The sequence below is a fragment of the Solea solea genome, chromosome 21 (genome assembly GCF_958295425.1).
Source record: "Solea solea chromosome 21, fSolSol10.1, whole genome shotgun sequence".
Lineage (NCBI taxonomy): Eukaryota > Metazoa > Chordata > Actinopteri > Pleuronectiformes > Soleidae > Solea > Solea solea.
Window position 1 is genome coordinate 9,225,593 of NC_081154.1, and position 14,181 is coordinate 9,239,773.

General features: G+C 41.2%; 3 protein-coding genes across 41 annotated transcripts in view; 1 reads left to right on the forward strand and 2 right to left on the reverse strand.

Moving 5' to 3' along the window:
* Positions 1-1,680: 1,680 nt before the first annotated feature.
* g6pc1a.1 (glucose-6-phosphatase catalytic subunit 1a, tandem duplicate 1) lies at positions 1,681-4,766 on the reverse strand. The gene is made up of 5 exons (XM_058620404.1): positions 3,915-4,766; positions 3,695-3,804; positions 3,228-3,333; positions 3,029-3,144; positions 1,681-2,513 (listed from the first exon to the last, which is right to left on the reverse strand). The coding sequence occupies exons 1-5, from the start codon at positions 4,130-4,132 to the stop codon at positions 2,011-2,013; spliced, it is 1,053 nt and encodes a 350-aa protein (XP_058476387.1). The 5' UTR covers positions 4,133-4,766; the 3' UTR covers positions 1,681-2,010.
* Positions 4,767-4,873: 107 nt separating this feature from the next.
* Positions 4,874-7,191, forward strand: g6pc1a.2 (glucose-6-phosphatase catalytic subunit 1a, tandem duplicate 2). Its single transcript, XM_058620403.1, has 5 exons — positions 4,874-5,198; positions 5,294-5,403; positions 5,553-5,673; positions 5,996-6,111; positions 6,230-7,191. The coding sequence occupies exons 1-5, from the start codon at positions 4,966-4,968 to the stop codon at positions 6,730-6,732; spliced, it is 1,083 nt and encodes a 360-aa protein (XP_058476386.1). The 5' UTR covers positions 4,874-4,965; the 3' UTR covers positions 6,733-7,191.
* A 2,230-nt stretch (positions 7,192-9,421) lies between these two features.
* LOC131448185 (ankyrin-3-like) overlaps positions 9,422-14,181 on the reverse strand; it is a 121,069-nt gene continuing 116,309 nt past the window's right edge. For 36 of the 39 annotated variants that reach the window (XM_058620374.1, XM_058620370.1, XM_058620390.1 and 33 more), the window contains 4 exons: positions 13,206-13,289; positions 12,727-12,990; positions 11,515-11,586; positions 9,422-10,942 (listed from right to left, as the gene is read on the reverse strand). In XM_058620374.1, coding sequence (XP_058476357.1) covers positions 11,539-11,586; positions 12,727-12,990; positions 13,206-13,289 — 396 coding nt within the window. In that variant the 3' untranslated portion in view covers positions 9,422-10,942; positions 11,515-11,538. Of the gene's footprint in view, positions 10,943-11,507; positions 11,587-12,726; positions 12,991-13,205; positions 13,290-14,181 lie in introns of all 39 variants that reach the window. The other 3 variants (XM_058620361.1, XM_058620387.1, XM_058620388.1) reach the window with 3 other exon arrangements.

The window sequence follows — 14,181 nt, forward strand, 5'->3', positions numbered from 1 at the left end:
ATAGACATGAATATCAGGGTTAGTATATAGATATCTATATATATATATATATATACACTAACCCTGATATTCATGTCTATATATCTATATATCTATATATATAGATAGATACGCAAACACAGATTCATAGACTTTAGTCATGCAGTTAAATAATAGTTCTATGGCACTGCTCCAATGGGAAGCAATGTTTCCTCTTCACCTGCAGATGTCACTGTGACATCTATGCATCACTTACTACTTTATCTAAAACAGCTGGATGACTAAATTCACAAATGAAGATTCAAGCAAATCTCTGATTCCTGTAAAATGTGCAATCCCCTAAAGACCCAAAGAAAGAGTAGCAAGAATGAGTCATCTGCAAAATTGGGGTGTGCTACAGTTTTTTTACAGTGTTTATCTTATCATCCTTTCTATATCCACTTTATATCAGAGGATTTAAAAGGAGCACACCTAGCTATTCTTTTGATTAGATTAGAAATGAAAAACACTTCTCAAAGTTGGATCACATGGAGTGACCTAAATGCCTTATTGTAAGTCCCTTTGGATAAAGGCGTCTGCTAAATGACATAATGTAAATGTGCAAAGGCCATAATAATTTGAAGCAAATCTGATCCATTTATAGGCTAAATGTATATCAATTAGCAATATTTGCTAAATGTTTGTCTGTCGTGTATAAAAGGCCATTACAGTAGCGTGAAAAGACGTGTAAGTCTACAAGTGTAGAAGTTTTATCAACAGAATAAAGTATCAAAAGTCTTTGATGCACAGAAAATAATATATTATTATATTATAATTGTGGCTGATGTATACATCATAAGTAGCATTTTACTGCTCTATCTGGATTATCAACATGCAATTAAAGCATGTTACTGAACACATACTGAATTCTCGTAAACAAGGTTTTTGCTGCCGTGGGCCATTATTGTGGCTGCTGTTTTCCCCCGATGGAATCACACTGATAAGATTAGCGTTGTCAGTAAAAACAGAAAAACATCCAGTGTGAGCTTTCATAAATGTAAACCAACGTAAACAGGGCGTTGTTGCTCAATGTCTTTGACGTAGTTGTAGTGCCTGCTGTGATAAGCGCAGGGAAAGGGTTCAGGGCCTCACGGAGATTACAAGGTTTAAAAGGAGACTTGGGAATCTCTCTCTCACAACCACGTTTGTTATGTCATCGAGCGGTCTCACTTTTCGCTCTCAACTTGACCCTGTCTGCTGTGCTGCATGACAGCATCATTTCAGAATAACTCGGTTTTATTTTTATTATTTGTAAATTAGGACAAAATTAGGACGTTGTTTTTTTTTTCTCAATTCACTGAGATGAGTCATCTATAATGCGCAGCTCTTCAGATCTCAGTACCATACATGCAAAGGAAAACAACACGTGTTGTCTGCAGCACTCTTTGCCCCTTGACCCTCTGCGTCTGTTTTTCAAAAGCTCAGAGCTGTGGTGAAAGGTGGTGTCACTCTGTGGGACGCCTGAGTGACAGGAGCATGCTCGGGTTAATGTTTAATAGTTGTTCCTTCCAGAGAATTAATCAGTTTCAGGCTGAGACATTCAGAGAAACCCTTGCACTTAAAAAAAACCAAACACGACTCTTTCTTTTAATTTAAAGCAACCTTTTTTCTTTCTTTTTAAAAAAATTATTATTGAAATTTTAATTACATTTGAATAACACATTTACATCATACTGTGTGTTTATTGTGTGTGGTAAAACATATAAACAAACAAGAAAAAACATCTCCAGGTGAAAAATAACACATTTCTCAGTCAAGATGGTCATAACAATAGATAAAAAGGTCTTTTTTTATTAACACGAGTGGCTCTTTTCTTTACCTTCTACTACCACATGGAAAGCTGAGTTAAGTATCTGGCATATGCAGACATTAAAGTGGTTTTCATCTTACCATCTAACTTCTGGTGAGCAACATTGAATACATATTCCAGATGAAATCCAGACCTGACACAATAACCTCTGAGATAATGTCCAGAACGCCGTCTAAACCTTCTCACAAGTTCTTTTCTTCTTTCCCACCGTTGCACACTTTGCAGAGAGCCCACGGCACCAGAGTGGTTGGGATTAAAAGTGCAGCTACATTCTTTCCAAAGGACAGTGTATAGAAAATCCCGTGGTTTTCAGAGGAGAATGTCCATGTATTTAACAGCTGAAGCAGGAACAACGACAAAATAATGCATCCTAACTTGAAAGCAGCACTTGTTTTCTTGATTCCTGCGTGAAACGGTGAGTGCAGGCCCAGGCCCAGACCGAACAGGGTGCCCATGTTACGCAGGAGGCTGGCAAAGGGCGTGCTGTCCATGTGGACCCACTCGGGCCTGATGCACCTCTTTTGGGCTTTCTCCAGGGTCCACAGCAGGTCCACGCCCACAGATTTGAGCAAGAGGTAGAAGCCGATGGCGAAGGAGGTCAAGAATAGAGTGGTGAAGAAGTATGTCCTCATGCTGGCGCTGTAGATCCGTTTCTCCTTGGAGACGACCACAGCTACTGAAATGCCTGACACAAGAGAGGAGAGTCAATCAAATGTGAAACCACATCTCCAAAACAGATCCCCTCATCTGTAAGTAAAAGTAGTAATTCATTCAAACATATAGCAGATTTTACTGAAGCAAAAGTACATAACTGTCATCAGAAAATGTCTTGTATTTATTATATTTGTTGTATTTATTAATTTTCTCATAAATTAAGAGATACAATTCAATATAATATGAAGCAGAGTTGCCTAAAAAACCCTTTATTTTATTAGTAAAATCATACGTAATAAGGCACAGTCAAACACAACCAAAATAAAACACTAACCGGTAACTTCACTGAAATATACAGGATAAAATATCCACATTACAAACACTGATTTGACCCAGGTTAAGTTTTAAGTCCATATGGAAAGTATTGGTTTGTTTATACTGGAATAACAGCGTATTGGATTTCATGTAATACTTTCTATCACTGAAAATGCACAAGATTGATCCGTCTCTTATATACAGATACAAATCTTGAACTACGAGACTAACCTGTAATGACTCCAGCAACAACCTGGTGTGGGAAGTGTGCAGCCATGTAGACCCTTGACATGCAGACCACCAGCTCCACCAGGCCGAACAGCATCCACAGGCTGATCTGCAGGAATCTGACAGTGGACCATGATCATGAGCGCATCAGGAGGTTTCGAGACAACGGAAGAAGGAATGACTTCTATGAGCACACACTCACTTGTACAGTAACGGGGGGCATCGATTCTCTCTTGCAATAGCGAGTAGCGCTGTTATCATCACAAACCAGACGCCAGCTGCCCCCATAGCATGACCTGAAGGACTTCCTGCAGGAACAGACATACTGAGTACGCTTAATGTGAAGGTAGTACAGTCTAAATGGAAGTGATATAATGAAGAGTAAATAAGATGGATAGATTACCATTGTGATGAACCACTAGGCTGTAGCTATATTATTTCTATTAATCCTAATTCATTCTGGATTAATCTGATTATTATTTTATCAGGATCAAAATGCACACACTAAACCATGACTGGACAGGAGGTGTAATATAAATTCAGCATCAGAATCAGCACCAAAGGCCAAAGGTTCTGTAGTTTATAACCAATTTATCACATTTGAGATTCATCTAAAGGAAGTGCACCTAAGATTGTAGGTCAAGTCTTCTCATTTCAACTGTCAAATACCTGGTCCAGTCTCACATGTGATGGGGAACTGCTGCAGAGGAGGGACTGCTCCTCCTCCATAGAACTGCGTCTCATGAACCCACCAGTAGGGTCTCTCCCCAGAAAGAACCCTGCCAAGAAACCAAAAATCAAACAACTCGACCGGCTTCTCTTTATGTTTACTTATTCTCCTTCCTTTCCTTTTTTGGGTGACCGGATTTGTCACATTTGAATAGATTACCATTTCAGCACCAAGTTGAGCCAATCGCCGATGACAGCGACCCAGATGAGCCTGAGCGCCGTGTCCCTCCGCAGGTGAAACCACACTGGGAACAACCAGAAGTACGCGGTGTGCAGATCGGCCACTGTGGACGCCAGATTAAACAAGCCCTCGTAGCTGCTGTATCTGCTCTGCAGATGGATCGCCAGCTCGACCCCCCAGCTCTGGAAAAGATCCATGGTATCACAGCCTCGACCTGAGAGCCTGAGAGTGATGCTCCGAGTCTGCAGTGTTCGGTCTTTCTTGTTGGTTCGGTTGAGGCCAGGTTCAGTCCCCTCTGCTCAGCCACCGTGTGATCCCCATTGGACTTTACTCAAGGCTAGCACATTTGTTTACCTTTTGGGATAGTACAGACAGGTTCCGTAACCTTTACACCCCTGAGGCCTCCGAGTCCAAAATCCATCATTATGGAAATCAGAAAGTTCACCCAATTGAAGGAACCCTTTTTTTCTTTCATGAATCAATAATAAATAGTCCTATTCCCACACTTTATCCAACTGCTGATGAAATCATTTGATTTTGGTTCACAGTTGATCTTCCGTGACACATTAATGACGATGCAGTTTTTTTTCTTCTTCGTATTTGTCCTCGTGCCACACAACCAACATCACGACTGAGTAGTATTGTGTGCTCGACCTACAACCCTGCCAATGTCCTTTCTCTGTAGTATCACAAACTATCTACTCTCTCAATCCAAACAAATAATTTAATCATTGGTCTCGTCACATGTTCCAGACAGAACGGTGTTTTCACCAAATCAAATTCAATTGACGTCTTGTTTTCCCGCTATCTTTTCCACTTGTTTGTGTGACAAAGCTCCCAAACTCTGTGTTTTATTGCATACTGTATGTGCAAGGTCCAAAGATCAGCCATGAGCATGCGTTTGGGTAGTGGGTCCCTCTGGTATAAAACCAACCGGCTGTGCTGCTGATAGCAACAGTCTCTTTCCTTTTTTTTGTCTAAGTCACTAACTCTTCATCAGCCTGAGAGTTCTCCTCTGCTTCAGGCGAAGATGCTCGACGCTGTCATGGACGCCGTGCAAGGTTTTGGGGTGAGCAGCACCCACTACCTGCAGACCAACTACTCCAATTCCCAGGGCCTTTTCCTCTGGGTGTCCTGGGCAGCAGACCTCAGGAACACCTTCTTCATCTTCTTCCCACTTTGGTTTCACCTGCGGTCCTCAGTGGGCATCAAGCTCATCTGGGTGGCAGTGATCGGCGACTGGTTGAATTTGGTGTTTAAATGGTAAATTAATGTAAACGATGTGACATTTTGAGTAGTTTTCACTTTTTCCATACAGTCTAACTTAAGTGCATGTTCCCGTTCCTTGTGTTCCTCAGGATTCTGTTTGGGGAAAGGCCGTACTGGTGGGTCCATGAGACACCGTATTATGCAAACACAGTCCCTCCTCACATCGAGCAGTATCCCATGACCTGTGAGACTGGGCCAGGTGAGAAATGCCACCTTTATTTTTGGCTGGATTTGCCCATTTGCAAGCAAATAACAGCTGCTTGTGTCCCTATGTACAATTTCGCGATGTAATAATAATAACATTTAAATTAGCCACTGACATCTACCCGCTCTGTTTGTTTTCTCCAGGTAGCCCCTCTGGACATGCTATGGGCGCCGCAGGCGTCTACTACACCCTGGTGACCTCCATCCTCATGGTCATGACCAGCAAGAAGAAACATGGAAGCAAGAAATCCACCAACGCCGAGTGGTGAGTGATATTTTTTTCGTCTTCAGAGAGAGGGAGAGAGAGAATGTACAAAAACCTAATATTGCTCCATTGTGAGGGTTGTTTACCATTTTCTACCACTCAAAGCTTATCTTCCTTGGACACATTATCTGTGCTGTGGTTGATCATTGACTCCGGAGAAGTGTTGGATGGAAAGGGGTTTACATAAGAGTTGTTTTGACGTCCAGCTTGAGTGCTCATGATAAGCAAAGGACAACTGTGTTAACCACTGTAGTGTCTGGATAGTCTTCGTTGGATTGAACAACATCATTTACAAACGTGTTTAAATGTATGTTTTCGACAGGTATTTGAAGGCCGTTCTGTGGACGCTGTTTTGGGGAGTGCAGGTGTGCGTGTGTCTCTCCAGGGTCTTCATCGCTGCCCACTTTCCCCACCAGGTCATTGCTGGTGTCATCACAGGTCAGTGTGCACATGTTTTCATTCATAGTTTCATTAGACGAGGAAATAACACATTAGAGTTAAGTGTTAAGCATAGTTGCAGGAGTCAAAGTTGACCTGGGACTTGCTTTGTCCTTAGGTATGATCGTCGCTGAGGCCTTCAACAGAACACAGTGGATCTACGGCGCCAGCATGAGGCAATACTTCTACACCACGCTCTTCTTGACTTCGTTCGCCGTCGGCTTCTACCTCCTGCTCAAAGCGGTGGGTGTGGACCTGCTGTGGACCCTGGACAAAGCTCAGAAGTGGTGCATCCGGCCCGAGTGGGTCCACCTGGACAGCACACCCTTCGCCAGCCTCCTGCGCAACATGGGCACCCTGTTCGGTCTGGGCCTGGGCCTGCACTCGCCACTCTACACCGAGACCAAAAAGAGCAGCAGCAGGTTGGTCACAGCAGGATGCGTCATCAGCTCTCTGCTCCTGCTGCACTTGTTTGACTCCTTCAAGCCTCCCACCCACACCGCAGTCCTCTTCTACCTGCTGTCCTTCTGCAAGAGTGCCACCGTGCCTCTGGTCACCGTCAGCATCATCCCCTACTGTGTGAACGGAGCTCTGTGCCTGCAAAACAAAAAGGGAGTTTGAGCGATGAACTTTTGATTGTAGAGACTTATGAACGTGTAGTTTCTTCCAGGTCATGTTTTCATCATTTAAGTGATCCTCAGAAGAAGAGCGGAAGAGATCAATTGGAAATGGTCACCGGTGCCATTTGGACACTGAACTCTGTGAGCAAGTGTGACCACGAGCGAAGACGCTAACCAGGTCACCCAGCATCACCTCCAAAGATCTACTCTCAAATTAGAAAAAATATTATGATTGCAGTTGTTTCAGAGCCCGGGAAAAAGGACAAGCAATGAACACATGAGTGTAAATAAGTGACTTCTTACCTGCAGTTTGTTGTGTTGAACCTCAGTTTGAGGGCAATGAAACACTCACAACATTGTTGCTATTGCAAGTGTAAAAACATTATATATTTCTAATGTTATAGAAAATATTTTTTTGAAATGTGTTTGTGAATATTTTTTAATAAAATATTATAAATTACGATGTTCATTTTTCACCACATCTAACACTGGAATGAACCACATTTATTTGGCCATTATTGAGCATTGAAGTATTATAGTAAGGGCACTTACTCAAACAGAGACATTTATAAATCATAATTAACAAATAAAGAGATAACGTGATACAATACACAGAATAGACTAAGGACAATGACAATGAATTTACACACAATTTCCATTTATTCCATTTTTAACATTATACACGACCTGAAATGGTGGTAACTGGATCATGTACGGTTGAGCCTGAATTTGAGGTGAAAACCCACGCACACACGGGGGAGAACATGGAAACTCCATGCAGGAGTATCCTTCCTTTTTCATCTAAGACTAAATAAAGCTGTAAAGTAATAATGACTCCACATGTTTTGAACCAATTTTGTGGTAGTAAGTAATAAGTCATCACATAAATGCACTTTACTGTGTTTGGAAGTACAATGTTAAATAAATGCATACAGTTTTAAATGAACATATAATAAATGTACTTTATTACAGCCCTAAAGATACTTAAATGTTTCCAAACACTGCAATAATATACATTTAATACTAACAACCATCACATTACCATAGCTTTGTGCAGTGCACATGTAACTAGTAACATTTTACTCAGGTTAATAAATAAAAGTAGGGCTGTAAGCAGCACTGAATGGGCCCCCACATCCCACAATGAGAAGGGCCACCGATAATGTGTTAGGTCAGAGTAAAGCAAATGTGGACCACACTCTGACAGCTTCATGTAAATTAAACAATGCTTGTTACTGAAGGCGTAACATCGAAGCCTGCTGCATGACGCTCCTGCAAACATACATTTGTTTACAGTCATAGTTGGAAGGAAGGTGAGGGTGGTGTCTGTCTGTCTGTCTGTCTGTCTGTCTGTCTGCCGAGTGGCTAGTGGGAACACAAAATGTGTTGCTAATTAGAATTCCTTCAAAAATTTATTTGCCCGAAAATGACTTTTCATTCACGGCAGGACCGTCATAAATGTGCTCAAAAAAGTGAGTGAAAGAAAATAAAAATAAAAGAATAATGGATACAATCATTATCCACATTTAAATAGATGTATTTTCATCCTCCCACAACTAAACATTTGACAAACAACAATGCTACAGACTGGGAAAACAGTTGCACGGAGAATTTTAGATTTGTTTTTTCAAGACTAAAATCATTAACTTTCTCGAGCAGTGGCCTTTAGCCCGATTAGCGGTGATGACACAGATCTACTGACGTCATACGACCGACTGCCTGTCTGTGTGTCAGTCGGTGCACACGAGGCCAGCGGCACGAGCTGAACATTCAATATTTGTCAGTTTGAGTTGTTGCGACTGACGAATTTGACGAGTTCTCCAAATGGTTCATATGTCGCTGAATGTGTTTGTCTCCACTGTCCTACACGGATACGCTGTTTCTCTTGACTATGTACAGTGTCTATGGTGGAAATGACAATAAAAACCCACTTGACTTCACTTGATTATGTTCATGGGAACTCAAAGCAAGCTTTTTGGTAAACACGTTGGTTAAATAGAGGGTTTTTTCCCTAAACTAACACAGCCAGTTCCAATCGGCGATATCCAAGCACTTATCTAATGAATGTATACATCACTGTAATAACTCTATCACTATAACTGACTTAGTGAGTCACTAACTAACTAACTAATAAATACCATTTGTCAATCTCTAAATTGCTGATCCTGCAGTAAAAGTAGGACATGTGAGCGTCACCACATTTTGGCAACAATGCAAATACCCTCGACACTAAACTAAAAAAAGAAACAAACAACAATTGTCTGTCTTTTTCAAGATGCATACTGTGTTCCAAGAAATGCAGAGACGTTCCACTGCTTCTGTTGTCTATGTAAAAGCATGAATTATCAGTATCGGGTCCAATGCTGCTCTCATGCCCTTATATTTGTATTTGTAACACTACTATGAAGCTGCTGCACCTGTTACCACATCAAGTGAGGTGAGGTAATGCAGTGATATTCTTGATTACCCTTCCCTACTCCCTCAGTGGAAAGGGAACTTGGCTTGTAACCGGTTTAAGTCCCCACCAGGTCAAAGGGCTGGGGTACCAGACATTGAGGATGGGTTGAGTGCAGAGAAAGAATTTCCCTAAGGCATTAATAAAATATAAGGAAAACTGATTTGACTGTTTGGACTCTGCTTCTGATGAGGGAACAAAAAGAGTCAGTGGAGAAAACAGACGGACACAGACGTGTAGTTTAAACTCATTGTTTATTTTTCTGCTTAAATAATGACTTGGATCATCCAGTGTAAGCTATGTTGTCTCGTCATACTTGTCGGTACCAGATTTATCATCAACAATGTAGTCGTGGGGAAGCTTTGTATGAAAAAAAAGAAAAAAGCAAAGAAGAAGAAGAAAAGGACTGACATCATGAGAACAGAAAACCCGAGTTTCAACGTGTGATCAATACTGTTTGATTCTCATGATTTTTAGTTGTTAGCACAAGGGTACCAGTCTTAAAATGAGAACCTCTGTTCTAATGTGAATATAACCAATTCAATTAAATAAAGATAAAAACCAGAGAACCGTCAATAAAAACAGTCCCCGTTTTAAAACCACAGCAGAACTAAAAGCCTAAACTTATACTTCTAGTAGGCGAGATGGATGTACAGGACAGACAGGTGTTATGTGATGCCACACACAAAAAGAGCTGCTAGTATGGAGATAATGCAATCTACAGGTTACATTCAAGGGCACTCGTTTAAGTGTACGAATGAAGCTCCGCGATCTCGCCTCTTGAGTATGGGTCGTGTGTTTGTATTGTAAAAAAATAAAAACATTAATAGGTGACAGAGTTTTGGGTTATTATGAGTGCTCACACAGACCGGCGCGTCATCAAAGCCCCGTTAATCGCATTACAGTGCTTTGAATTAGGAGAAAGGGAAACATAAGCGTTGAAATAAACGCACATGCAGCCAAACATCGTGTCAGAGTTCCACAGACAGAGCGGAAATAGTTGTTGGCTTTAGAGAAATGTCCTTTTTTTCTTGAAAATCAAGCGTTTTCTTTCCCCTCCCGTTCCTTTCTCGTTCACGTAGAGAGTTTTTGTTCCTTTTTCAGGGAAGAGCACGTCAGGTCGCACACTCATGGCTGCTCCAACAACCTCTCCATACAGATGCGCCAACTCTGCAAAGCTTCATCAACTCAAAATCAGTGCATAAACAATCTGTGAAGTTACTGATTTTCTTTTCTTTTTTCTTTTTTTAAAGATTTTTATACAATGTAATTTATGTACAACGAAATCACCCATTTACTATTATATTTCATTTTTTTTTTTTTTAAAAAAGAACCACATGGTGCGCCCAGATACTGTGAACCCAGGAGGAAAAAAAATAGACCATGTCAGGCGAGAGTCTGAGAGAGAGAGTGAATCACTTGTCTTCCTTTTCTTTTCTTTTTTTTTTGTCAACACTTGGCTCTTTTGTTGTCTTTCGCGTGTGCCGTCTTTGGTCACAGAACGAAAGAAAGAACGGAAGTTTTCCGGCTTGCATCTGCGTTTTCCTCCCGACAGTGAGTGTATTTGGTGACATGCTCATGCGAAATAAAAAATAAAGCGACTCGTGTTGTGCCAACTCACTGAAAACCATGCTCTGTTAAGTGAAAGCGACATGTTTTGGCTGATGGACGAGGCCTTGTTGTTTTCTCCAGTCTCCGCTGCAGTCCGTTTTTCCTCCCAGGGTGTGAGTTGTGTCGCAGATGGACATCAGTGGACCTGCGGGGAGTAAATATTACACGCATGTTAAAACCTGACATGCTGAGTAATATTTAAAGTAGAAATAAGAGGATTATTTGACTTGTTAGTGCTAATGGGGAAGATTCTCAAATGTGACAATTGATAGTATCTTGAATTTCCACAATTTTTAGCCATTAATAAAGACATTACCCAGAGCTGTGGAAGATGTAAATTTCACCTATTTTCTCACATTATTACCAATTTTTTCTTTCTTAACGAGAGTTAGATAAGAATACTACAATGCTACAGATTTCCCCAAATTAAAGTTAAGACTTTTCAAAGACATTTTAATACCACACAGAGTACGTTCACGTGTAAAAGACATCAGAGAAAACCAGTGTGAATAACGACAATTATTATATATTATATAATTAATGATGCATTATGGGAGTGGTATTGAACTTTCTGTACAACTCTCAGCAAATAAACAATTTCCCAAAGACGTAACGGACAATTCAAAAAGCATGAATCACTTCTCTACATTGGCTTTAAAGATGAGTTACCTATTGAGCGATGAACACATGAAAAACAAAGTGTTGTAAACCTCTTACCAGGTTCAGTTGAGGGCGTCACTGTTACGACTGACCCTTCTTCCCGTGTTTCTTGCTGGAGCCATTTCCAGACTGAAGAGAGAGATCGAAGGAAGCGGCGAAGTTCGTCGAGTGACGGTAGGAAAAGCGAAGAGGTGAGAGGAGACAGGGAAGAAAGAGAGGAGAAAAAAAAGAAGTGTTATTCGTGTGCTCGGGGCTAAACGCGACCCGTGTGTGTTAGTGAAGCAGAGTTCGGCTCGGCTATGGCACATCTGAAGATCACAGGCAACATGCTGGAAGAGAGATGAGTTTAAATCCAGAAAATCACACATGCCCGTATCAATATCTGTTAAAAGAGAGGTGTTTTTCTATATTAGCCACGTAATGTTAGTAGTTCATTAACCAATTAATGGTGGGTTGGTGTAGTAATACATGTACAGAGAAAACATCCAGCACACTACAACCAGATAGTGAGGCCTCTGCAAAGATCTCTGCAAAGACTCTGCTACTCCATTACACAGCACTTCACAAACTGCAACTCATTCATTCACATTAGACACAGCAAACAGCTCCGACCAACGCCGACGTCAGACTGCACAAGGTCAGCACCTGATCCACTGCCATTTTACCCTCAGGGTTGTTTTATTTATCAATAATTCCTTAATAATTAACTCCGGCATAATATCAATCAAGAGGAGAGAGAGAGAGCGAGAGAGAGCGACACATCTGCACCTAATCTAAGCTCTGTTTGCAGCCTTATAGCTAAATCTGTCCCATCCCGGGAGTTTGTTTTTGCATAGCGAGTGTCAAAAAAAAGTAGTAGTTTAGCATACCGTGGATAAAACTCAACAATTAACTATTTTCCTATTGATCTGACCTACTGCAGCTTCAATTATTGTTGATTTGTGTCCAAACGTCTGGACATGTAAACTAAACGTACAATATTGACCACTATTTCCATGATTGTATTAGAAGTTTGTGCATTTAAATAATCGCCAATCAGGTTGATTTCCACTTATTCTAAGTGAAAATGACAAAGGAAATATCTTTCCTTTGTCATTTTTGTCATATCTCATATCTCATATTTTATGTCATATCTTTGTCATGTCTCCTCTTTGTCATATCGTGAGCTAGACGTGGCTAAAAGGTACAACTTCCGGTTCATGCAGACGTACAGTATGAGTGCCATGTTAGCCCAGCTGACTAAGTTACACGGCTGGTTTTAACGCCAACCTCTGTTTTCCCACTCTGGGCTCCATCTCCAGACTTGTCAGCTTTGTGACCCTGTCGGGAGCGCTTGCCCCGTTTCTTGCCCTTCCCCCCTGTGGCTCCTCCTGATGCTGATGCTGCTGCTGCTGCTCCTGTGGAAGAAGCAGCATGTGCGCCACCTGTTGCTACACCACCACCACCACCACCACCACCACCAACACCAGCTTCGCCTTCACATTCCCCTCTTTCCTCTGAGTTGACCACGCGGCGCACCACCTTTCTGATCACCTGTAGGGGGCAGAGGCATGTCAGGGGGCAGGAGGAGAAGCATTTTTGTGAGGAAAAAAAGTAGAAGGAAGGAAAGGAAGTGTAGAGTATGTGTGTATGCCTGACAGTATCCTGGTGTCTTCTTCCATTTAAAATATTATTCTGTGAGTGTAAGTGGTAGGATGAGGATGCAACAGGTGAACAGGTGCACATGGAGAGAGGGTGAGGATGGTTACTTTTCTGGTGACCAGATTCCCGTCTTCATCTGTGAACTGCTCCTCCGTCACAGACTCTCCAGGAATGTTTTTGGCCTCCTCTCCCTGTGGTGTTTAGGATTGTTGGAGAGGAAGGATGGATGTGGGCGAGGGTGCAGGTTAGGAGAAGTTAAAGACATTAGTTTTTAGGTTATTTCCCGCTATTACAATGTAAGAAAACATTACATTTTAAAAATTACAAAATTACATCTTCAAACTTAATGCTTAAAACCTTGGTTTGCGACCAAAAATTCAAAAAGCAAAACCAACCATTTCTAAAGGGGGAAAAAAAAAAAAAACATATCAAGTGCATCAATTTAAAATAAATGTAAAACTTTCTACACAACCTTAACAGCTCATTCAGAAACACTTAAGACCTTACACATGTTTAATACGACCAGTTCAGACCTGAGGCTCAATTTACACAGCGATGGAACATCTGTATTTTCAAAGCTGCAACAATTCTGCCATGTTCTGGACCCACGATCCATTAGATTCATCTGATTCATTCATAAATTCTAAAAAGAGCTTCACTGTCTTTCAGTAAAGGACATTTATCAGACATCCGTTTAACAGCTGGGCTCTAATGATTGCCTCCTGTTATCACATGCTTAACAGATCTTCTGCACCTGTGAAAATTCAGCCTCAGTATTACGTTCACACATGTCATTCTACAGTTAATTCTCCACCAGCAACAAGCGAGTGAGTAGCACTTCACGCCACAGCAACAAACACACACCTACGCAAATATACGCTGGTTTCTGTTCAAATGTACCGGACGGGGAAGATGTGAAGACAGGGAAATCAAGTCTGGTGCCATTAAAGCATTGCAGAGGAAGAAAACCAAGTCAGAAATTAGTTTAATAAATGAAGTGTATTCCAAGGCTTCTTTGTATGACATCATTTATTCACCATCGCTTTGTAACATCTTTCTTTACACCTAAAATGATTATTCTTA

Coding starts and splice junctions, on each gene's coding strand:
- g6pc1a.1 (XM_058620404.1), bottom strand. CDS start 4,132: ATGGATCTTTTCCAGAGCTGGGGGGTCGAGCTGGCGATCCATCTGCAG. Junction 3,334..3,694: donor CACATGTGAGACTGGACCAG/GTATTTGACAGT, acceptor CTGTTCCTGCAG/GAAGTCCTTCAGGTCATGCT. Junction 2,514..3,028: donor TGTTGCTGGAGTCATTACAG/GTTAGTCTCGTA, acceptor CTCTTGTGTCAG/GCATTTCAGTAGCTGTGGTC.
- g6pc1a.2 (XM_058620403.1), top strand. CDS start 4,966: ATGCTCGACGCTGTCATGGACGCCGTGCAAGGTTTTGGGGTGAGCAGC. Junction 5,199..5,293: donor TTGAATTTGGTGTTTAAATG/GTAAATTAATGT, acceptor TGTGTTCCTCAG/GATTCTGTTTGGGGAAAGGC. Junction 5,674..5,995: donor AAATCCACCAACGCCGAGTG/GTGAGTGATATT, acceptor TGTTTTCGACAG/GTATTTGAAGGCCGTTCTGT.